At 43.9% G+C, this 23,692-nt stretch overlaps 1 protein-coding gene across 3 annotated transcripts in view; it reads right to left on the reverse strand.

The window, feature by feature from the left end:
• Positions 1-23,692, reverse strand: part of tanc2b (tetratricopeptide repeat, ankyrin repeat and coiled-coil containing 2b) — a 99,685-nt gene that overhangs the window by 59,186 nt on the left and 16,807 nt on the right. For all 3 annotated transcript variants that reach the window (XM_061810643.1, XM_061810642.1, XM_061810641.1), the window contains exons 2-3: positions 16,280-16,387; positions 2,687-2,758 (exon numbers count right to left, since the gene is read on the reverse strand). In XM_061810643.1, the coding sequence (XP_061666627.1) occupies positions 2,687-2,758; positions 16,280-16,346 (139 nt within the window). In that variant the 5' untranslated portion in view covers positions 16,347-16,387. The remainder of the gene's footprint in view (positions 1-2,686; positions 2,759-16,279; positions 16,388-23,692) is intronic.

Below are 23,692 nucleotides of genomic sequence, written 5' to 3' on the forward strand. Positions count from 1 at the left end.
ATTAGAGGGCAGGCCGCATGTGCATGCACTGCATACGACCTTGCTTCACTTCGCACGGAAAACGCACACGTTTATACAACTGGAAAACTGAAAAATACAACCACTATCACGGGCGAGCATTTCATTTTCAAAAAAGACGCACTGATATAAAAATTTAGAATTTCGCTCGCTCCAGCACGCCCCCAGCCGTAGTGAGAATAAGCGGTGCGGAAAATGGATTTGTATACTTATATACAAACATGTACATAATATATGCACACTATATATACACACACACAGTTGAAGCCAGAAGTATACATACACTGTGGAAAACATTTTCTTTTTTTTTTGTTTGTTTCACGGTCTGGAGTCAAATCGGATCAGCTTTAGTCTGATAAGACAATCTTCCCATCTTCAAATGAAATGTCCACATTTCAAATGATCATTTTCAGAGGCTGCTCTGAAAAATAAATCATTCTGCAATATTACTCAGAGGCAGAAAAGAAACTAAAGAGTGCTTCTGCATTTATGACTTGAATTTTTGGACTGAAGCAACGAAAGCACTGTTTCCAGGCAGTATACTTTTTTTTTAATGTTCTAAATAAAACAAAATAGAGTAAATATTGTTAGATTATTAATCAGACAATTGCTCAATGGACAGTTTTGTTGTCGTGAGTCGACATTATTGCTGGCGTAACCATAATGCTCACGAGCTAGCGTACATAAACATTACAGCATCGAATATAGCCTGATCATTATGATATGACTGCTAATGGGAGTCGAAATCATTTTTTAAAATAAAAAAAAAAAAAAATTGATGTATTTTGGTCTCAAATGTGATGTGATAATGACACGTTTAGGCTGCTGCGTGACTCCAAACAAACACAAACGCCCACACCGGTCGACATGTCCCAAACATGCACAAGGACGGAAAGAAAAAAAAAAAAAACATTGGGAGAAGGGTGGGCCGGGAGGGGAGGGGGGCGGGTGAGGTAATTACGGAAAACATTCCCTCCCGGCTGCTGATAAAAACTCTCTAGTTCACCTACTTCAAAGGCACATTACAACCTTCTCTCATCATCTTCACTAGCATTTTATAACACATACAACACTCTTGACTATTCGTACTGCTGATAAACATCTGCAGTAAGACCACTTCTAAAAAAATAAAAATAAAAAAAGAACACACTTCCCCGTGTAATATCATCATCTTCAGTAGGCATAAAGATTTGGGTACAGGATTTTATTGCCATGGTTTTTACTCCACACGGCGGTAATTATTCTTGCTGCTGATTAACATCTGCAACATCAAATTCATCACGTAACTTTGTCATCTTCAGCTAGCATAAAGACTGACAATAAGTCAACTTTACTATCATATTTTTACTACATTTAACGCTGCTGACTATTTCACTTCAAAGGAACACTACAAGGTTTGATTTTCTCAGATAGTTCTCATCCAGTTGTAAAAGTACTGCAGTGCTGCAGTTGATCATGGATGCCAATCGCTGTAGCTGTCCGCCAAGACGATGAAATTTGCAGGAGGCGGCATTTGAAGCCGCTGCACAGATGTTCGTGGCATACGGCGACCGCGGCAGATTGAAAAGGGAAGAAAGTAGTGCAAGATTTAACACAGCATGGGAGATGATCGATGACAACTAGTCGGCTAGCACCCTAGTTGTCTAGAAAGGAGGCAGATCGTCCCCTGCCGGTGTGGATTTATGCATTTTACGGCACCAAGACGAGTGTAAAACCAATATGGGTTAAATTTTTGGAAATGATACAGCGAGGGATCCTGGTTAAAGTAAGACGAAGTAAGACAAGAATGATTGAGAGAGGAAGAGTCTGAGCCGTTTTATTAGCTTTCACTTCTCGTGTAACATCACCACCAATTATAAAAAGTAAAAGGTGTCATGTCGTGATCTAAGCCGCTTATTCTCACAAGGGTTGCGGGAAAGCTGGAAGCTATCCCAGCTAGCTTCAGGCGAAAGGCGGACTACACCCTGAGCTGGTCGCCAGTCAGTCGCAGGGCAGATATCGACAGCATCACTGAGCGGGAATCGATCCCACGCTGCCCATGTCATGAGCGAGAATGGACCACGGCCAAGAGGGGCGTGGCCTGGCCACCGCTTTGGGCGGTCTCATCTCTGAGACCTGTCAACGGTCACAGCTGTTTCGCATGAGGCAATGTGATTAGACCAAGTATTTAAGTTGGAGTTTTGTGTCATTGGCATTTGCCAGTTCGTTGCATTCACTACCAGCAGGAATCTCCACCTCCGAGAGAAAGTGTAGTGTGAGCTATCCTCGAGTTTAGTCCCGTCTTGGTTCATGTTTGCCTCCTCGTCATCAGACCTTGCTGAATGTCTTTTGGATCCCGACTAGCCTAGCGTTGTTGTGCCTCTGCCTCCTCGGACTGCTTACACCGTGTATGACCTCAGCTTTGAATAAAACTACGCCTAACATCATGCCCTCGTCTCAGACTCCTGCATTTGGGTCCAGCCCCGCACCGGAGGTTCACCACAGCCCACACCAAAAGCAGGCGTGTGTATCGCTACACCATCAGTGACGCACTAAAAGTAAAGTCATTTTTGAATTTTTTTTTTTTATCACATGCACTGCAGCTGCTTGTTGCTGTGGTTAACATTCACCTCTGTATAAATATACTTTCCTCATATTTTATTCAGGACTCTCAATGCTGTGTGCTTACCTTGGCCAAAGCGGCTCAGGTGAGGGTCTAGACCGGGCGAGCGGGAGTCTGCCATCTCCTCGCTCCCGCCATCTGTGAAGGACGAGCACAAAGAATAGGAGAGGGAATGAGCACGGTGGTGCTGCCGTGAGCCGGGAACAACTCGGGGGCCCAGCAGCAGCCGGGTCGCACGCTCATCCCCGACCATCCACAAGTGGGACCTCAGGACCCCCAGCAGGCTGCTCACGCACAGGCCCTCCACGCCCTTCCTGCTGGGGCCCAAGTGGCCCTTGACGGTGGCAAAGTCGGAGCGTGCCGGCAAGCTCCATTTTCTGGTTCTCCTCCTGCTCGCCATCATCTCAAGCCTGATAACACCAGAGAAACTGTGGGCAACTCCCAGCTCGGATCCACAAAGTTGGCTCCACGAGGATCAATGACGCCCGAGGGAGCGCGCGGCCGTAATTAAACCACAGCGGATGGAGCATGAAAGAGGCGGGCGGGCATGTAGCTCGTCCCGTCCCTGGATTGTTTGTTATGATGAAGCACAATCATACCAAATTAAATTGTAGCAAGGAGCTAAAATTGCTTTTGCGGCCACGTGTTGCTCAGCAGAGTTCGTAGGTCTCATGCTGACTTAGCTAATAGAAACAAAATTGACATATGCTGAGAGATACATACACGAAAAGAAATTATGTACTCGCAAATAAAACAACCCTATAAGCATGATTTTGCAAAATGAAGCGCCACCTGCTGGTATTAGTATTCATTCACCAATCCAAATAATTGCAATCTCTTCCATGGCAATAGGTCTACAAACTCAAAGCACCGAGGAACCCAGACTGTTTTTACAAACATCTGTGTTGGAAAGGGGCGCTCTCAGAAGCTCAGTGAACTCAAGCATGGAACCGATGGGATGCCACCTGCGCAACAAGTCCAATTTTCGACTGTCAGCTGTATTATACTGTAAGAATATGGAAGCATTACGGGACGACAGCAACTCAGCTGCAAAGTGCTAGACCACGTAAACTGACAGAATGGGGTCAGCGGATCGTGCCAAGAGGGGACCGACTTTCTGGTGAGTCAATCGCCATAGATCTCCAAAACTTGGTGTGGCCTTCAGATTAGCTCAAGATGAGTCTGCAGAGGACTTCCTCGAATGGGGTTCCATGGCCGAGCAAATGCAATGGAAAACATTAGATGCCATGTTGTAAAGAACATCACCCCTGGACTCTAGAGCCAGGGAGTCTTGTTCTCTGGAGTGACAAGTCACGTTTCTCCATCTGGCAATTTGATAAACAAGTCTGGGTTTGACGAGAGTGAAGTCTGGTGGTGTGGGGACTGTACGTCTGGGGTTAGTTTTCAGGAGCTGGTCTTGGGCCCTTAGTTCCAGTGAAAGGAACTCTGAAGGCTTCAACATACCAGGAGATTTTGGACAGCTTCATGCTTCCAACGTTTGAGAAGCAAGGTCCATAAAGACGATGACAGAATCTGATGTGGATTAACTTGACTGACCTATACGGCGTCCTGACCTCAACCCAACCAAACACCTTTAGGATGAATTAGAGCGGCAATTTGAGAGCTAGACCTTCTCTTCCAGCATCAGTTTGTAACCTCACAAATCCACTTCTGGACGAATGAACAAAAATTCCCATAAACACACGACTAAACTTTGTGGGCATTCGTCCCAGAAGAATTGAAGCTGTGAACGCTGCAAAGCGTAAACCAACGTTGTTCTGAATCCTATAGATTAGGAATGAGATGTAACTTCAATTTATATGTGAGTCACAGCAGCTAAATGAATACTTTTGACAATAAAGTCTCTCAATCAACCTCCCTCTGGATTAAAGACTTCCAAAAAAAACGCCCCCAGAAGTCAGACTAGGCTCTCGTGCCTCCACAGCCATCAGCCTCAGTACAAGCCCCCTCCTGCGTGCTGAGCCCCCTTCTCTACACCCACGACTGCCCCCCCCCCCCCCTCACCCCAGAGAAAACATTATCAAGTTTGCTGATGATACCACTGCGGTGGGTCTCATCACCGGAGAAGAAGATGAGTGTGCATACCGGGGCTGACATGGAGCAGCTGCCAGTGGGGTGCAAGAAACAACAACCTGATCAAAACCACAACAAAAGGGGGGAAAATAATTGACGCATGTGGCTCACAAGCCATACTTTGCTGTAATAGGAAATATAAATAAACAACGGTAGTTTTCGGGATACGTGTAAACACATATCTGTTACTGATATGTGGTTTCTGATTAGTCCATTGCAACTTGTAAACAAAACCGTACATCAGGATTATGAACGGCCTATGACGATCTACACATGACTAGGCTACAAAAATCTGGTGGATCGGGAAGAACATGACCCACTGTTTTGTCCAACCCACTAGACCGTATAGTCACGTGGAAAAAGTCATAAAGCACAAGCTACGTAGATGCATCCTTAAAACAAAGACAGCAACGGAAGTTTGGTTACCAGCTCAGGATTAGGCCTCTCTGGTGGAAAGACCAAGTGGGTCGATGGACAGATTCCAACAGCCCGAGGGGGGCAAGGGCGAACGCGTGGGAACTGGGTCAGCATGAGATTGACACCAACGTGCTGAGCTCCACAAAAACATCGTCACTGAGTCACGAAGTTGAACGCTCAAGTGCACGTTTTTTATTTCACCTGCAGGCATAAATGTAGCAGCGTGAAAGTCTAGTTATGGTGTTAACGACTAGGGGAGGGTTAAAGTTAGGGATTTGGGGATTACAGGGTCGGATTTGAGGGTTAGGATGGAGAAATCTAGTTTCAGGGTGATGGGGCTCCATAAAACACAAAACACTACATCAAAACTCTCTCATATCCCAACTCATTGCAACATGTTTGAGTCACATAAATATAAGTGCCTGAACCCTCAGGTGGCTGGAACGTATCCCGCGGAGTCGTCACGGGGATTTGTACACCCCACCGAGAGATGCTAGCCAACAGATAGCTAACAGGCCACCGGAGGCTCTATGGAGCTGACGCTGTGGAGAGCCGGCAGGGCTAGTCTGCTGCATCACCTCTCCACTTGGTCTTGTAGCGGCGTGTCGAACTTTTATTGAAACAGCCACACACGTAATTCACGTGACACAAAATACATAAACATCTCGGAATTTAAATATCGTCACCGAGCTGTTCTGTAAATAGTGGCACCCGGGGAAGATGCATTTTCAAGGCGCACAGATAGTTAGCCCGCTAAATGCACGTTGGAGCTGTAGAAATTACATAGCTGGGGAAATCGGACCCGTTCTGGTCTCGGAACTACGTGACTGGGCAACTCGAGTTCTTCTATAGTGGGGAAGGAGTGACTCATACTAGATGCCCAAGTGCGTCAATTGGGTGCACTTTTTGTCACACCCCCAAAAAAAAAATCCAAAAGTGAAATGGTGAAAAACAGTTCAACATTATATCTCCACAATTCAGTACTACGAAGTTCAAGTTTTTGCACCTTTTCAGCAGTTACTTTCAAACATGGATTTAGGATATAAATATGACTTCATTTTACAGGATCTTTAACGTCACGGTAAACTGAGCCGTCTGACTTGACCTAACCCTAACCCTACAAGTGACTTAAAGTGAAGGGATTAGGGTTAGCGGCACACAGCCGAACTGGACAATCGCAAACAAATTACAGTTGGTGACTCACACCCCCACACCTGGTGATTGCCCCTTGCACACATGGAACAACAGCTACGGAAATACTGCAACCATCGGTAAATAATGTTATGAGGCATTGTTTACGATTATTTGATTTACCCCCCAAAAACATGGCCAAATAAAAGAAAAAACATGAAACAAGTGAGAAGAAATTAGAGTGTGTGGATATTTTAGAGGCTGTTCGGCAATGATCGCCTCAGTCATTGACTACTTGAGAACCCAATTTTGGTGACAGAGACTCTCCACTCTTAGCTTTAAGCCACAGGTACATCTTTTTCTTTGAGCTTGTCGCATTCAAGGTTCCGAAAGCCAGTCATCCTTTTCAACTGAGCCCATTTTCTGGATCCTCCTCTCCAAACAAAAACCCTAATGCCTTCCCTTCCCTTCGTCGATCAACTTTCTCTTGGGTCTTCGGCGAGCTCTCTCGGCTGGGAGTCCTCACCATCTTTCGAGCAATACACTCACACACTCCCTCCTCTGGCTGGCCAAGTCTTCTCTCTGTAATTTCATCTTCAGAACACCCTAAACTTCACAGTTACTCTCTGATGTTCCATCTCCTGTTTTCACAAGCTACAGGCACCTAAAAAAATATGAATAATTAGGTATTACTGCACTATTATTATTACCATATCATGATTGAACCATTTCAGTTTTGCAATACCGTCTCTGAAAGATTAAGTGCCACAAAGCAGCAACAAGGTTTTACATCGTTACCACATTTCTTCCCTTGTCCAAATCCTTTTAGGCTGGAGAATCCTATCTTTGTTGGGTATTTATTGGCGAGAGAAAGCGGCCATTCTTCGCCACAGATTGCTCTCTTGTTTCGTAATCACAATAGGAGAGGTTGTGACACGCAGACAAGTGGCCTCTTTTGGGGGTGGGGAGGTGGGGGGGAGATAAAAGAGGAGGAGGAGCAGGACCTCTGACTGTGCAAGGACAGAGACGTGTCTTCATGCAACCGCAGGACACGAGACAAAACGTGGCGGCCTCTCGAGAAGAACACAAGTCAAGTCAGAGTGACACAATCTGGCCTCTGTCCGCCTCCTACGCCGCCGCCGACATAGCGCTACACTCGAGTCTGCTAGCTTTTCTTTATAGCGGTGACGGCATCACCATGCATTGCCATTATTTCACACGGGGACAAAGAGCAATTATGGGAGAAGTCCAAATGAAACTAAGTCAAATATTTTAGTATCCATCCATCTTCTTAGCCGCTTATCCTCACGGCGAGCGCTGGAGCTTATCCCAGCTGTCAACGGGCAGGAGGGGGTGTACACCCTGAACGGGTCGAAGGGCACATCGAGACAAACAGCCGCGCTCACAATCACATCTATGGGCAATTTAGAGTGTCCAAATTAATGTTGCATGTTTTTGGGACGTAGGAGGAAACCAGAGTGCCCAGAGAAAACCTACACAGGCACGGGGAGAACATGAAAACTCCACACAGGCGGGTCCAGGATCGAACCCGGGACCTCAGAACTGTGAGGCCAATGCTTTCCAGCTGCTCCACCGTGGCACCTATTTCAGTTTGTGTTCCTAATATATTTTTTTTATTTTTGCTAAAACATTTGTTTTTCTTTTGAGTTTGGGGGCATTTTTGCCAAATATTTTTTATGTTTTTTTTCCTCTATACTTTGGAATTTTTCAAAATGTAATACTTGCATTTTTCCACAATATACTTTTAATATACTTTTTCCCAATATTTTATGCATTTATGTCTAGCAAAAGTATATTTTCCATTTTTATTTACTGTAATGAATACTTATACTTATATATTTTTGAATTAGCATTTTAATTGAATATTTGTGTATTTTCACCTTTTCATTTAATTTCTTTTCCAATTTTGCTCAGAATTTTGGTATTTTTCATCCCACATTATTCAGATCACAGAACTCTAAAGGATTGGGCTTTTTAAATCAGATGCTATGATTTTCAATTTCCCATTTTTGTATTTTTTTCCAACATATAGAGGAATGGATGTATTGATTGACGAATGACCTTCAGCTCCAAGCTCAGAGCCACCATTGGATTGCGGTATTAAAGGACAGCCACCTCTAAAATGTGTTGGATTGGGGGGGGGGGGGGCACTCCCACACTACCACGGGAGGCTGAGGGAAGCGGTGTTGCAAGTGGGTGGTCGTGGTTTTGAAAAGAATCGAAATAATTTTTTGAAAAAAAAAATGAATAGATGCTGGCAGGGCTTCTAGCACATCACGGTGTTGTTACATCACATGGAGCAAAAATAAACACGTGGAAGTGCGAGGAAAAAACAAAAACAAAAACATGATGGATGCTTTTGGTCACTTTTCTTTGGTTGTTGCTGTGACAGCGAGGACTAAATAAATACAGGGGCAGGTCAGCAGTCGAGTGGCGTGTCACAGTTCTGAGGGTTCGGGGTCCAATTTTCAGCACAGGCCTACTTGAGAGTCAGTACAAACAAGGTTTCTTTTTTTAATTAGAATTTCTCCCCACTTACCTGTCATTTTATGCCAAGATATATACCCAGGCAAAGCATATTATTCAGTAATCATTTTTCAATTTCTCTTTTTGAGCTGAGTCATTATTGGCTCATTACTCCTTGCCCCAAGTGCAGCACAGTCCCATTTTGCTATGTCATGGTCTGCGAACCAGGAAGTATATCAGTTTCTCTTTTTGCTGCGCGAGTCACGGCGTCCTTTCCTGTCTTCCATATCAAAAAAACGGTACACTCCCATCATCTTCTGCCGTGCTCTGTGAAATCTCTCGAGACAACGCACAAGAAAATCAGCCTGTGCGATGATGACGGCGATCTTAAGCGGATGACGACGGGGGCGCGCTGGTGAGAGTGGGATTTGACAAATAAGGAAAATGAGAGGGAGTCGGATTGGGATGAAAACGGGAGGGGGGGGGGGGGAGATGCGGAGGAGGAGGAAGATGAATGGAGACGCAAACGTAACGAGAGAAGGCTAAGTTGGACTTTATGAGGGCAAAAGGGAGAGTCGAGGCAAGAGGGCGGATGTGGCTGAGACTCATTAGCCTGATCTCCTGCTCCTTTTGTTCTCCGCAAATGTCGGAGTGGGCGGGAGGGAAAGGCGGTCAGAGCAGTCTGCCAACGCTGTTTATTATTGTGTTTGGAGGTTTTGGGGGGTTTGTTATTGCGCATTGTGAACTTGCACGATTCTCTTTTAGTGTTCGAAACCGTCATTTACATACTTCGCCATTAGGTAGAGCCACTTGTGAGCGCAAAGTGGATGTATGAGCGCCGTATGGTGGCAGTGGATCCAATTCAACGCACTTCACAATAAGCGGCAGCATTACAAGTCAAAGCAAACGTTAAAATAAGAGAATCACATATTGCATATTAAAAAAAAACGTTATAACGCCATTTACGTGCAGACAGCATCAATAGTTAAGTTTTTCAAGCACTTTAAGCAACAGCTATTTGAACATAAATGGTAAGGCAACACATGCAGACTGTATTATAGTGGATCCTGATGACAAAGGTGGGCGCACCAGTTGAATTAGCGCATAAAATCATGAAGCACAGTTCTTTACATTCGATTTACATCATTACCTTATGTTTGCATAAAGTAAAATATTGTAGTCAGCTATTTTTCTTTATTTAATAGAACTACCAAAATCCAACAAATTGAGAAATTAAACTTTTTTAAGGCATCGCTGTAAAATGATATTCAGCTACCTAATGTTAATACAAAAAACTAATTGGTGTAAAATAAAAAAAAATAGCGATTTAGTATTTTAACTGAAATGTAGTTCTTATAAAGATCGCTTTTCTACCGTGATAATGCCCCAAAACATTGTTTCATATTTAAATATCGTAAAAATGAAGTCAAAATACATTTTAAAAACTAAATATATTTTTCATTGTTTTGTTAAAAACATTTATTGAAATTAGAGTTTTCATTTTTATATTAAAAAAAAAAAAAAGATTTTGGGAAGGGGGTACAAAAAAACAGATATGTAATGGACAGCAACATGTTGCTTTCACGGGAAAAATATTAATTTCTTTTAAGCGAATAGCCCTACAGACCATGAGCATGAAGGTGTGGCACTATGGTCAAAGTGACAGAGAGAGAGGGACGGACCCCATAAAGATTTTTCTTAAAAATCAAGTCAAATATGCTTTCAGATGAAAGGAGCTCAGATCTGCTGCCTTTAAATCCTGAGAAATGATCAACAGATGAGAGCTCGCCCCAACCCTCCATCCATCCATCCATTCATTCATTTGCTCTTTCATCTATTCATCATGAGATTAATACCTCACCCCACCCCCCACCCCCCAAGCAGCTCACCTTCGTCTGCCGAGGACCTCGTCCCCGCGAGCCGTAAAAATCCTGCGCCATAGCGAGGCGAGATCCCGACACAAAAGGACGCTGGTAGAGAACCGAGGCGGAATAATGAATGGAGAGAGCAAAAGAGAGAGAGAGAGAGAGAGAGAGAGAGAGAGAGAGAGAGGACAAAAGATAAAGGGAGGAGGCGGAGGATGGACCAGACAACCCCGGCGAGTGTGAGCGAGGCGAGCGAGGGAGCGCCAGGTGTCAGGACGCATCCACTCAACGAGTCGCGCTTCAGCTCACAGGCACAAACAGACGCAGACGGAAACAAGCTCGCGCTCGCTCTTCCTCCTCCTCCACCCTGTCATCCTCCGCTTCTTCCACTAGCAGCAGAATTCCTTCACTTGTTCATCAACAGCGCCGTGTCGCACTTTCATTTCTAATGTTTGGACACAAAAAAAAAAACACGGGCGCCTACGGCGTGGCTGTCCCAAGTTTCATATGTGAAATTGAACATCAAAGTCAATTTTGGACCAGTTTCTGAGACCAGTAGGAAACGCCCCCACCTCAACCCCACCCTGACTGTTTCAGCCAATGGATGGCAGGACAAAGTTCCGGAATCAAACAACCACTCTTGCGACTTTGCCAAAGCACTGTCATGTCAAGGCCCCAAAAGATAAGCAGAGCTGCAATGTAACCACAGTTTTTTTTTTTTTTTTTTTTTTTTTTTTTTTAGCTTCCAGCGGTACGAGCAATATCGCCCGATAATAACGTTATAATAATATTTGACGTAGGGCTCGGGGTAGTTGTGTTTGCCGTGCACCGCCTCACATTAACTGACAAGTGCAATTTGGCGGCTCGACCGTGAAATGCCGCATGCGGGAATCAAAAAGGATCTCGATGGCCGTTCGCTTTTAGATGCTATAGCTGGAGCTAGATTTTTTTGTTTGTTTGTTTTAAAAACCAATATATCGAGTTTTAGTGAGCTTTACCGCATCTCTTAAAGTAAAAAAAAATTGACAAAGAAAATACAAATGACTACGTGGCTCAAAAATGACAATACTGGACTGACTTCTCGTTGCAATTACTTCAAGAAAAAGAAAATTATAATGACATTACCCAAAACTAGTTTTTCTTCGCCCATCGTCAATGATTTGATTTATTTCTCCTCCTCTTGCTTTATTCCTCCTGTCACTGTGGATTTAAGCAAATTCAACCAGGTTTTTGTCATGTAGTAAACAACTTGAAAATGTCTCATTTGTTTCTAAGCGAGGATTCAAATCAAAAAGACAAAACTAGATTGAAAAGTTAGCAGCAAGTTGTCATTGCGAAAATTGGACAACTTTTAACACTTCTGCGTTACAGAAGAATTTAAACAGACTTTTCATTTCATACGGCAACTTTGGCCATGTATTAACTCAGAATCTCGTCGAAGCGAATGAAAGTGTTAGATTTTAATGCCGAAGGCCCAAAGTGAGACAACAGGAAACACCGACACCAGCGAGGCGATGACGCTGCCATGAGAGCGCGGAGGAGGAAGAGGAGGAGACGGACGCCGCATCTTCTTCTTCGTCTTCTTTTGTACCCACGCGCCACGCTGCCCACATGCTCCTGGTTAAAAAAAAAAAAAAAATGGAGCGAGCACGCTTCCCTTTCGCAAAGGACTCGTGTGACGTGGTGACAACGGGACAGAAATATGAGATGTTTCCATTTCCTGTGCAAAAAGAGATGACGCCAGCTTCAAAAAGCACATAATTCTGATTACATTTGTTAAAATATTGGGTAGTTGATTTGTTCTAAAAAAAAATAGTCATAAAATAAATATTTTATTAAATAGTTGGTGAAATAGTTCTAATTACAATATAGTGCAAAATACAGAAATGATTAATTTTCTATTCATTTTTTAAATTTATATTTTATTTATACTTATCAAAATACACCATTTTTTTAATTTAACATTTTTATTTTGTCAGCTACGGATGACCTGGCCCAGCCATCCATTTTAAAAATCAAATGTGGCCCTTGACCTCAAATGTTTGCTCACCCGTGACCCTTATGAACACTTTTTTGACAAAAACATTTTTTTTTATTGACAAGATATTACCGCCATTTGCAATCATTCATTTGCAGAGGAAGAAAATTAGGACAATTTGGAAATCACCCATCATCACGCAAGAGACGCTTTTTTTTTTTAATAGCATCTATTCTTCCATTTTTTTAGCCGCTTATCTTCACGAGGGTCGCGGGGAGTGCTGGAGCCTATCCCAGCTCTCAACGGGAAGGAGGCGGGGTACACCCTGAACTGGTCACCAGCCAATCGCAGGGCACATCGAGACAAACTGTCACACTCACAATCACACCTTGGGGCAATTCAGAGTCTCCAATTAAAGTTGCATGTTTTTGAGATGGGGGAGGAAACCGGAGTACTTGGGGAAAAAAAAAACACAGAGGCACGAGGAGAACATGCAAACTCCACACAGGTGGGTGGATCGAACCCGGGAGCTCAGAACTGTGAAGCAGACGCTTTACCAGCTGAGCCACCGTGCCGCCCTTTTTTTTTTTTTTTTTAAGCATACATCTTTCAAATATTTTTCCTACAGATATCCAAAATCTCTGACCATTCATTTGGAGATACATCATTGTTTCTAAACAACAATGATATTTCACCCATTCAGTGCTGGCCACTGGGCCATGTGCCGCCCCCGCCCCACCACCACCCCCCGCCCCTTCCCATTCATAGTGCTCCTTCCTTGGTTAGGTGGCACGCAGGAAGGAAGCGGAACGTCTGTGGATCAGCAGGAGCCAATCTGTCGCTCGCTGGATTTGATCCATTGGGTCGCATCATGTGACGCTGCCGTGGAGATGATTGCTGTGGTCCAGCATTCTGCAACGGACCTTTCGACTATTCGGACCCTGTTGTGTAAGTCCAAAGTATTAGAAATGGCTGCAACACACAAGCAAGTTGTGCTGGCACCAAAATTTGGGGCAGCCAAAAATTGTATTCAGGTAATAGTACTGTTAGTTTTGAATAACATGACGCAAGGACCGGTAGTCCTACAAATTATTTCCGACGAAAGCACTCACTGAAAAAAACTGGTGAGAAACTCTCAAAATCAAAATTGGGCTATGTGTTCAAATTTTAGGCTATGTTAATATTTGCAAAACATACATAGTCTGATTCTTTTTCAGAGTCTGTACAGTAAACAAAATCTGAGGCCTGGGAGTGCTCAGCCTCTTCCGACTATGAGAAATTTGGCTTCTGTGTGGGTGGTGCCGCCAAAGACATGCCGTCATGTGACTGCTTTGATTGGGGGGAAACGTATTCAAAACATTGCCAAGTGGTCACAGTGGATTGGTGAGAGGGTCATGTGACGCGCACCTGAGGCGGCTGTGCGAGCAAAAATAGATACAAATAAAAGCCGTGAGAAGAATGGTGAACAAAAGTAATGTTGCTGCTTCATACAAAATACAAAAAAAAAAATAAAAGCTGTTGAATTGAAAACTACTTGGAGTGGTAAACTGGTACTTTATATCCAGATGAATTTAGGTAAATATAATAGCGCAAATGTAGCGGGTCACAAGTTACCACCTGTGGGTAGCGCTACCGGTGCATGTTTGCTGATCTCTAATTAGCGTTGTCCTCCTCCGGAGGAGGAAGATGAGCCATCAATTAGTGGGCTGCGATCCGGGGGTGGGGGCGGCGGGGGGGCGGGGTGCAACACCATCTCCTGTCAAGGTCCTCCAACACTTTCCACACAACTGATTTGATTCCGATTTTCACAAAATATTCTATCAAATTCACATCATCGTATTTCACCCCCATGAACCCAAAAGTAGCCCAACAGACAAAAGAGCACAAAAATGACCTTCTCCAGAGATTTTCCCTTTATAGAGGTCTCATTTGAGCCATGGGCCGAGGAAGAAAGAAGATTCTGCTTTATGTTCCAAATGGCACAGTTCATTTGGAAAACAATTACGTCATTACAGACTAATTTCTCCTAAAAGGGGCTTTGATTTGGCAGAGGTCGGGATTCAGCGTTCCACGAAAATTTGTCTGGTCAGCCAAGGAAGAAAGGTAATTATGTGTCAGTTAAGGAGGAATTGTAATCAGAACGTCTTATGTCACCCTCCGTGAATCAGGAATTATCTTGCTCCCAAACGAACTTGCGGGCCAACGAACACAAAGAGGACAGTCTACATGTGGGGGTACCCATTACATTAATCAAGATCACAAAGGTAGTTGTCGCTAGGGAGTAAAGACAAATTAACGTCATTTATCCTTCCTAGGAGAGTTTTCACTTAATTGGACAACAAGCAGTTTCAAAATTCAAACAACCTCCAAAAGTTGCCCAGCTGTCTAAATTTATTGGTACAGAACTCAAGAAAGGGTCTCAAAATGAGTGGGGAAGCTGGACCAAGTGAGAACCCAAAATCCTCCCCCCATGTCACGTCTGTGAGCCTTTGTTGAAATCGCTGACTCATTGTTGCGAGACTTTCATAAAACAGCAGCAGCCACTGGCCAAACTATCCGTCCGTGGTTTATACCATTCAATCTATGTCGTAAAAAAATGAATGTATTGACAAAAATATGTGCAAAATGGGATCATATTGGAAGGTACGCTACCTTTTACTTGCTGTACTTCTAAATAAATAAAAGAAGATTCTGGGTCACTCTACCACAAGTACCTGCAGAAGTAGCCTGCAAACTAACAATCCAGCTGACATCTGGACCCCCACATAACATTCTACATTCTTTTTTCTTAATATTTACAACGAAAAGTGAGGACTAGTTGAACGGGCTGCACGGTTGACGCTCTTTCCGTACATTACCAAGTACTGCAATGGGCATGGTTAAGATAAAGCTTTTTTTCCTACTGTGGATAAGTGATATTCCTGCCACTTGGGAACTGCAAAAAGTACATATTTTCGGCACTATAATGCGCACCTAAAAGCCTTTAATTTTCTCAAAAGTGCGCCTTGTCATGCGGTGCGGATTATACATATATGGATCAATATTGAGCCTTTAAGTGCAGCGCCATCTAACGGATGCATAGCGTAACCCCAGCCTCTACTGTAGCATCTATTCCATGCGCCTTATAATGGGGTGCGCCTTATATATGAAAATCTTTTTGAAATAGGCCATTCATTGAGGGTGCGCCTTAAAATGCGGTGCGAAAAATATATATAGTGCGAAAAATACGGTAACTAAAAATGTACTTTTCCCTAACTTTGTCACCTTTGAAAATAAGTAACCAGCAAAGTAACTAAATTACTTTTAAGCTCAAGTAATCAGTAAAGTTAACTAAGTTACATTTTCTAGATAACTGTGGCAACACTGCTGTCAATCAAGTTGACCCATTGGCCAAATAAGAAGAATATAACGGGAAATTTTCCACCGGGAATTAAAATGGCACAGCTCGTCCAGGCTTATCAACATCATGCCCCTCCAACCAACCTTAACCCCTTTTCTCATTTTCTAATCAAGCGATGCTTTGATTGTCCCATCAGGCGGTGAAGACCCTCAAGTCCACCCCCATCCCCATGGCAACCAGAAAGGAGCTTGACGCGTAAACCTGAGCACACATTCCCGGGATTGTCCGAGCTCTGGCAACAGATGGAGCCAAACGACGTCAGAAGGACGGAAAGCTGCTTGACTCACCGCTGCTGCGACTCTTACGGTTGGCCTTGCCCCCTGACAGCAGCATCTTCAAGCTGTTGCGGAACATGGCGGGATGGCCGGATGTGTCGGACCGGACCGCACCTCAATCTGCCAGAGGGGGATAAAAAGAAATTATTTATTTTAAGGGTTTGAGCACTGCATTGATTCACTGCAATGGAAAAACTGCCACACATTTTTGATCAGCTATAACATTTGCAACATTATGACAGCTTTCACGCGCGATTAAAGGGGAATTCCAGTGGTTTGCATGAACAATGTATCCAATAGGTCATGTAATATGTACTTATTTTGACAATGTGATGCTAAATCCTCTCTCATTTAATAGTGTTTTGAGAAGAGCTTCGGGGAGCGAGCTCGCCCGGCGAGCCCTGGAGCCTAACCCTAACCACCGAGCGGCGGAGCCATGACCCTAACACTAACGCTCCCCGAAGCTAACGGCCTCCGCCGCCGCCGAAGCTCGACTCGCAGCCCGCCGTCGGAGCTCGCTCATTAGACTCCACATAATTCTCGTCCGAAGAACCATCCGCGGCTGCCGGCTCCCGGCCCGGAGCTCCTGGGGCCTTTGTTTACGCACTTATGTCCTGCGCGTAGGCCTCAGAGTAGTCAGACTCCGCCTCATTACCCCCAAAGAACCATCCAAATATTCAACATTATTTACAGCCACAGCTTCAAATCTAGGATGGAAGTATCCCTCTGTCTTCCCGATCAACCGATACTGCTATTTATTCATCAGATGAGGATAAATCCGAAAAATCAGCGCTGGGCATAAATGGTGTCCCGTGTAATTGAGCGTTTGGAACGGCACGTAACACATCACATCCGCCCACGTATGTCATGTGACTCGCGAAAATGGCAGCGCCCCTGAAAATTCGTAATTGTTGATAAAAATCTTATCAAAACGCTATTAAATGAGAGAGGATTTAACATCACATTGTCAAAATAAGAGTACATATTACATGACCTATCGCATACATTGTTCATGCAAACCACTGGATTTCCCCTTTAAAACAAATCTTTTTAAAAATTGGTCACAAATGAAAACTAGATCCGGAACTCTGCGACAGTTTAGTGAGGTTCGGCCAAGTCGCTTAGTATGCAGAGGGCTACGCTTTAAAATGGGCGGCACATGTGTGAATTTGAAGGACTCTTTTGAAAAGAATAAACTGGGGCAGTCGAGGTGTGACCAGTCGAGGGGCCGCAATTCAGACCAACGAGTTCACCCAAAAGAAGATGGTGAAACGTTGTGACTGGAAGTTGGGATCGTGCCAGGGAATGCAGCATGGCACTAATCCGCAGACAGAACAATGGCGGCGTTGCATTGAGTTTACGTGAATGATGCATGACGACCAGAACACGGAGGAGGTGCTGATGCGTGCAAAGTCACTGGAGCGACGTCGCGAGACGTTTGAATTTGCTTCAGCTAATGGTTACAAATGCTCTGGAGCTTTTTTTGTATTCCAGAGAGATGGCAAAGAGAGAGAGAGGGAAAGAGAGAGTGAAAGAGAGGAGGAGGAGGAGGAAGAGGAGGAGGACAGAGTATGAGTGCTCATTCCCACTCTCTCTGACCCGACGTTCCATCCACGTGAAGGCAAGCCAAGAAGCAGCATGCTCGGGAGGCCGAAGTGCGTCAGCGGATGCGGGCCATCTTGGGGGTTAGCATTCAGCCATGGACTATTTTTTTTTTTTTTAACACTGTCGCTCTATCGTTCTCCTTCTTTCCAAAATATACATTTTATAAAATCGCACATTATTGCTATTCGCAGTCCGGCTCGTTCCCTTATGCCTCGCAAATAAACAGCAGGCCTACGCTCATTTTCTATCGTGCAAAGTGGCAGTTATCAAAAATAATTGGCATGGGGAGAAATTATATTAATTATGTGGGAAGTACTTTGTACGTGACCAGGTATGTCATGGATTAATTTTCACTTCAAGGATTCATTTGAGTCAATGTGTTTATTTGTATTGTGCAAAGCGGAAGTTAAGGAACAGCTTGCGAGGAAAAATTACATAACATTAAAATGTCTTTAATTGGTCCCTGCAGGACCAAAAAATGCCGTGCAATGATTTTGTGAATTATTTCGCTTATGATTATTTCCATTGCACAAGGAGGAAGTCAAAAATAACTCGGCAGAAGACAAATCACATCAATTGTGCAACATGTACGTTGCATACATGCAACTGACCATATTACTGACTAATTTTTTTCTGAACCATTGATTAATTTTGGCCAATCGTCTTTAATCTACTGAAAAGAATGCACTTGCGTAGAAATATCACAGTAGTGACGTGCCCCATGTTTTGACCGAGCATGCCATCGATTTATTTTGACTGCCATACTAAAATTCTCATGCAAGGAACCAAGTGTCATACAATAATTGCATGCATGAGATCCAAAGAGTTCCAGACTGGAACAAAAGCCGTCCAAGATTGCCACAGGTGCAAGCAGGCCGCTGCCCTCCCCCAAGGTCCTCCCGTCTGCCCCGTCCATTAATTACACATCTTATTTACAATCAATAAAGCTTCTGTGATGGCAAAGGGCACGTTTGCAGGCCGCCCCCATCGGATTCATCTCCCGTTACCCCCACGCCTTGCAAATTAAAAGTCATCTGAGAGGAACCAACGCTGACGGAATCAGGAGCTCGCCAGGCCGCCATCCCAGACGGAATATGTTCAGTTTTACCGCCTTGTTTTTTGTTTTTGTCATCTAATTTCCATGAATGGGGAATACAAGGCCTGTCTACAAACAATTTTAAAACCCTAACATTGACTTGCAATAATAACCTTAATTTGAACCCGTAATGTAATCAATCCCATATCCTAGCATGAAACCCAAACACTTACCGTAATTACCGGCCTATAAGCCGCAACTTTTTTCACACGATATGTTTTTTTTTTTTTTTAACTGGCCCTGTTAGCGCGGCGGTAGCGTTAAACTCTCTGTGTACCCTCTTTTTTTTTGCTTTCCCAAATGGTATTTCCTTTACAAATGTGCTGGGTGAGTTTTATAACCAGGTCCGCTCTGCAGGCCGGGAATTACGGTAGTTCAAGCCCTACCCTAGTCTTGAAACCCCAACTTAAAACCTGAACCTCGTCTTCAAAGCTCAAAATAAGCAAGATTAGAAAGCTGCTCTTGAAATTAAGTCATTGACTGGCAAAACTGCTCCTCAAAGAAAAGGATACTTCAATTCTTGGTCTTGAAACCCAATTTTTAAACCTTAACATTCACTGGAAACTCTAACCGAATTTGAAACCCTTAACCATAACCCAAACAACTTTGGCTTCTTTGAAACCCTAACCAGGACTTGAACCCCAATGATGATCCCTAACGGTGCTTTAAAACCCTACTTTTAACGCTAACCCTTGCTTCGAACCCTAACACTTTAGTCTGAAACCCTAAAATTAGCTTTAAAAGCCAGACTTTGAAAACCTTGCCACGTTTGATAACCTAAGACTGGTTTGAAATCCAACTTAAAAACCCCAAACCCTTGTTTCAAACTGTAACTCAATCTTAAAAACGCTATCTTGAAACCCTAACACGTGTTGGAACCCTATCCCAAGCTTTGAACGCTGCTATCAATGAGTTCTGCAGTTTTCTAGTTTGTAGCCAAGCTAAGACTTTGGCGCAACGTTATGCTGAAGTGTTTGCCGAAATGAGGAATTACTACATGACATAACGACACAGCCCTAAAATAAAAACACAGTCAATCATTTCAAACAACGTTTCCCAAAGAACATGCTTGACACGCTGTTATAATCACTCAATGCATTAAAAGACACACACACACACACAAACAAAGAAGACCGCTAGGAATAACGTCGTGTGTAATTTAATATCACGATGAATTATTAAAAATGGCTGTCTGCCTCTAAATACTGTGGCACTCTGTGAGCTGCAGTTGTGGCGTTGTATTTTTTTCTCTTTACTAACAGAAGTATGTTTCACACAGATTTTATCATTGTTAAAAGTGCAGCAATAGAACAATGCTTCAAAAAAATATAAAAAAAAAGTATGCTGACGCATGAGAATCAATGTCAGAGGGCCATCTGTGACCAACACACAGAAAACCACATTTGGCAAACGCTTCAGGTTCTTCCGAGATGTGTGTGCTAGCAGATGTGAGCGCACAGCACAAACGCACACACATCCACACCACAGTCCATCCCAAAAAAAGAAAATGCTAACTTGGACGAAATCCTAACCCAGATTTGAAATCCTACTTTAAACACCTAACCTTGAAACCCAAACCCCGTTTTGAACCCTTAAACCCGGCATGACGCCGTACTTCGGAAGACTAATAACCCATATATCAAATCCTTTCCCCATTTTGAAACCCTAACCTTGCTCGAAACATGACTTTGGCATCACATTGCCCAAGAAAATTGGGAATGACCTGCAGTGTGAACACAACGCATACCCTTGAAGCCCCCAACCCTTTGCGTGAAACTGTATACCTCGCTAGAAGAAGAACTTCGCATAAAGACAAGATAATCAAATCGAATAAAAGACATCCCTTTGTCGGCGAGAACTGTTCACCATCCTACCAGCACGATGGAATATCAAATTGAATTATGTTCACGATTAACAGATTGAAGTCTCAACGCCTGCGTGAAGCTTCATATGACGATGTACGAAACAGACAATCAAGCCATAAGCAAAACCAGGAAGCACCGATTCAAGTACTATTGTCGTCGTCATTGGTTAGCAACATCATAATGTTATTTAAAAGAATTTATTGTACTTTAAAAGTGTTGGTTCTACATAAATGCGCAAATACATCTGTATTTAGCTTTTTTTTAAAAATATCGCATGGCTCTTTTGAATCACGTTTTAAAATATTTCGCATTTACGGCTCTCTCGGTCAAAAAGGTTCCTGGCCCCTGGTGCAACCCGAACTGGAACTGAATTTAATTTACACTTGGTGAGATTAAACGTGATTGTGTGATAAATCCACTCTGCGCGACAAACCATGCTGCCCACTCGGGGAGTCCACAAAACGAAGCACGACGACGACGAAAAGGAGCCCAAATTGAAAACGTCGCGTTTAACCGCCGAGGTGTCCGTCGCGTACGTTCATTTGCATGAATTTCGTGTCGCCGGGCTGCCCTCGCGCCGCTCAGAACAAACAGGGCAGTGATTCAGGAGGAGGGGAAGGAAGAGGAGGAGGAGCCCTCGTGAAACGGGGAGGGAAGGTCACCCCCGCTCGTGGCAGGTAATCAACACCCGGTTCACATTAGCATGAAGGCGTTTCAAAAAAGGAGCCATTTGACTAAATGAATGTGAGAATTAAAGAGACGGAGGAGGTGCCGTTTGGAATCTGCAAGCTTCCTCTCGACTCTCCCGCTTTAATCGGGGTTGACGCGGACGCCGCGTGAAGGGAATTTCATCCATCCATCCATTTTCGGAGCCGCATATCCTCACCAGGGTCGCGGCAATGGCGGAACCGACCGATCCCAGTGATCTTTGGGCAGGAAGTGGGGTACACCAAGAACGGGTTCCCAGGAGTCATGAGCAAAATGGAGCTCAAGTCAAAGAAAGCCGACGACACTACACTAATTCGGTACCCTAAACCAAGGTCATAACTAGAGGCTCAACAATTGATTGACACATAATCTAATACAAAATTAATCAACAATTGTTTTTTTTTTATAATCAATAATTTTGAGACTATGTTTATCCGAATTTCAGCATCTTACCAGTAGACATCCATGAAGACAGACTGATCTTTGTCACATCATATTCATTATCCAAGCCGTTTATCCTCACAAGGGTTGTGGGACAGTAGGAGCCTATCCCAGCGAGCTTCGGGCGAAAGGCGGACTCCACCCTGAACTGGTCGCCAGTCAGTCGCAGGGCAGATATCGACACCGTCACTGAGCGGGAATCGATCCCACGCTGGCCGCTCCGACGGCAGGAGTCATGAGGCAGGCTGGACCGCGGCCAAGAGGGGCGTGGCCACTGCTCTGGGCGGTGACACCTGTCCTCGTCGGTGTTTCTGCACCACCTCAGCTTGAATAAAACTACGCCTAACATCATGCCCTCGTCTTGGAGTCCTGCATTTGGGTCTTAAAACGTGACTTTTAAACCTACTCTGAACGCCTAACTCGGGTTTCTTTAATTTGAAGCAAAATGTTTGGTTTCAGACCCCTAAAGATTGTGTGAAATCCATCGTGTGTTATTGTTCACCGCACGTGCTCTCCGCGCAGCACCTACGTAGCGTGGCTACATAACAATGAGCGGAGTGCAACGAGCGTGCCCTGCAAGGGCGGCAATACCACCGGGGTCTCGATGCATGACAGTGACGGGGGATTAAAAAGGTTAGCGTGGGCGTGCTGGAGTGAAAATGCATCATAAACGACTCACTCTTGCGATTCGGACCGCTGCAGATGTTTGATTGACTGAGCAGAAGAGCGCTAAAGGAGCTAATTAGCGTGTTAGCCAAACAGCAACACACGCGCACACTCGCACGCACACATATGCACTGTTTACATTCTGGCCGCCATCCCGTACTGAAACCAAGCATCTCGTGATGAATGTGGACTTAGTGCACAAAAGTCAGGACACCCCCCCCACACACACCTCAATGAATAAATCAGCTTGGAGGAGACCACTAAGGTTTAGGTGTTTGGTGTTTTTTTGTGTTGCAGAACGAAAGTTCGATAAGTGCGTCAGTACCCCAGGACTAGGTGGTTAATCAATTGTGTTATTCTATTTTATTCATTTTGGGGGGATAGAGTGTTCCCCCGCCTATTAACAATTTGTGTATTCTCCCATTGACAGATTTTTGGGGGTACCAATCCGGCAAAATTTGCTGAAAAACTGACCAATTTAGTGTTTTTATGCTCACGTCTAAGCCCTCTCTCATATAAAAGTTTTACTTCGGCATCATCTTTGCGCCACAGAACGGTTGAAGTGAGCTGAGGCGCTTCATTTTTGTGCTTAGCTGCCATCTTGTAGCATCCACAGGCAATCATAAACCATTTTAGACGGGAGGAATAACTCGCGGCTTTTCGGTATTCACAGTGGGACTCGTTCGCGGTGATTTATGAACTTTTTGCAAACCTTGACGCGCGGCGCGTGCTTGCAGACAAAAAAAGGCCAAAAGGTGGTAAACACTGAGTCATGCTGTGTGTCATAACATTCTGGAAAGGTCTGAGGAAATGCTGCAATGGTGAAAAAGGACATTTTGAGCGTTTATGAGATCAAACAGTGCTAAGTCAATGTAATCATGAGAAATAAGTGTATATCTAATTTAAATAATTAAATCTACCTGTATACATAATTTTCCCTTTTTTATTTTCCTGTGGTCGCCAACCACACAAAGAATTTTTTTTTTTTTAAACTTTATAACTCTCATTCATCAATTAATTGGAAAAAAAACCCACCAGATTAAT

Source organism: Syngnathoides biaculeatus, chromosome 22 (genome assembly GCF_019802595.1).
Source record: "Syngnathoides biaculeatus isolate LvHL_M chromosome 22, ASM1980259v1, whole genome shotgun sequence".
Classification (NCBI taxonomy): domain Eukaryota; kingdom Metazoa; phylum Chordata; class Actinopteri; order Syngnathiformes; family Syngnathidae; genus Syngnathoides; species Syngnathoides biaculeatus.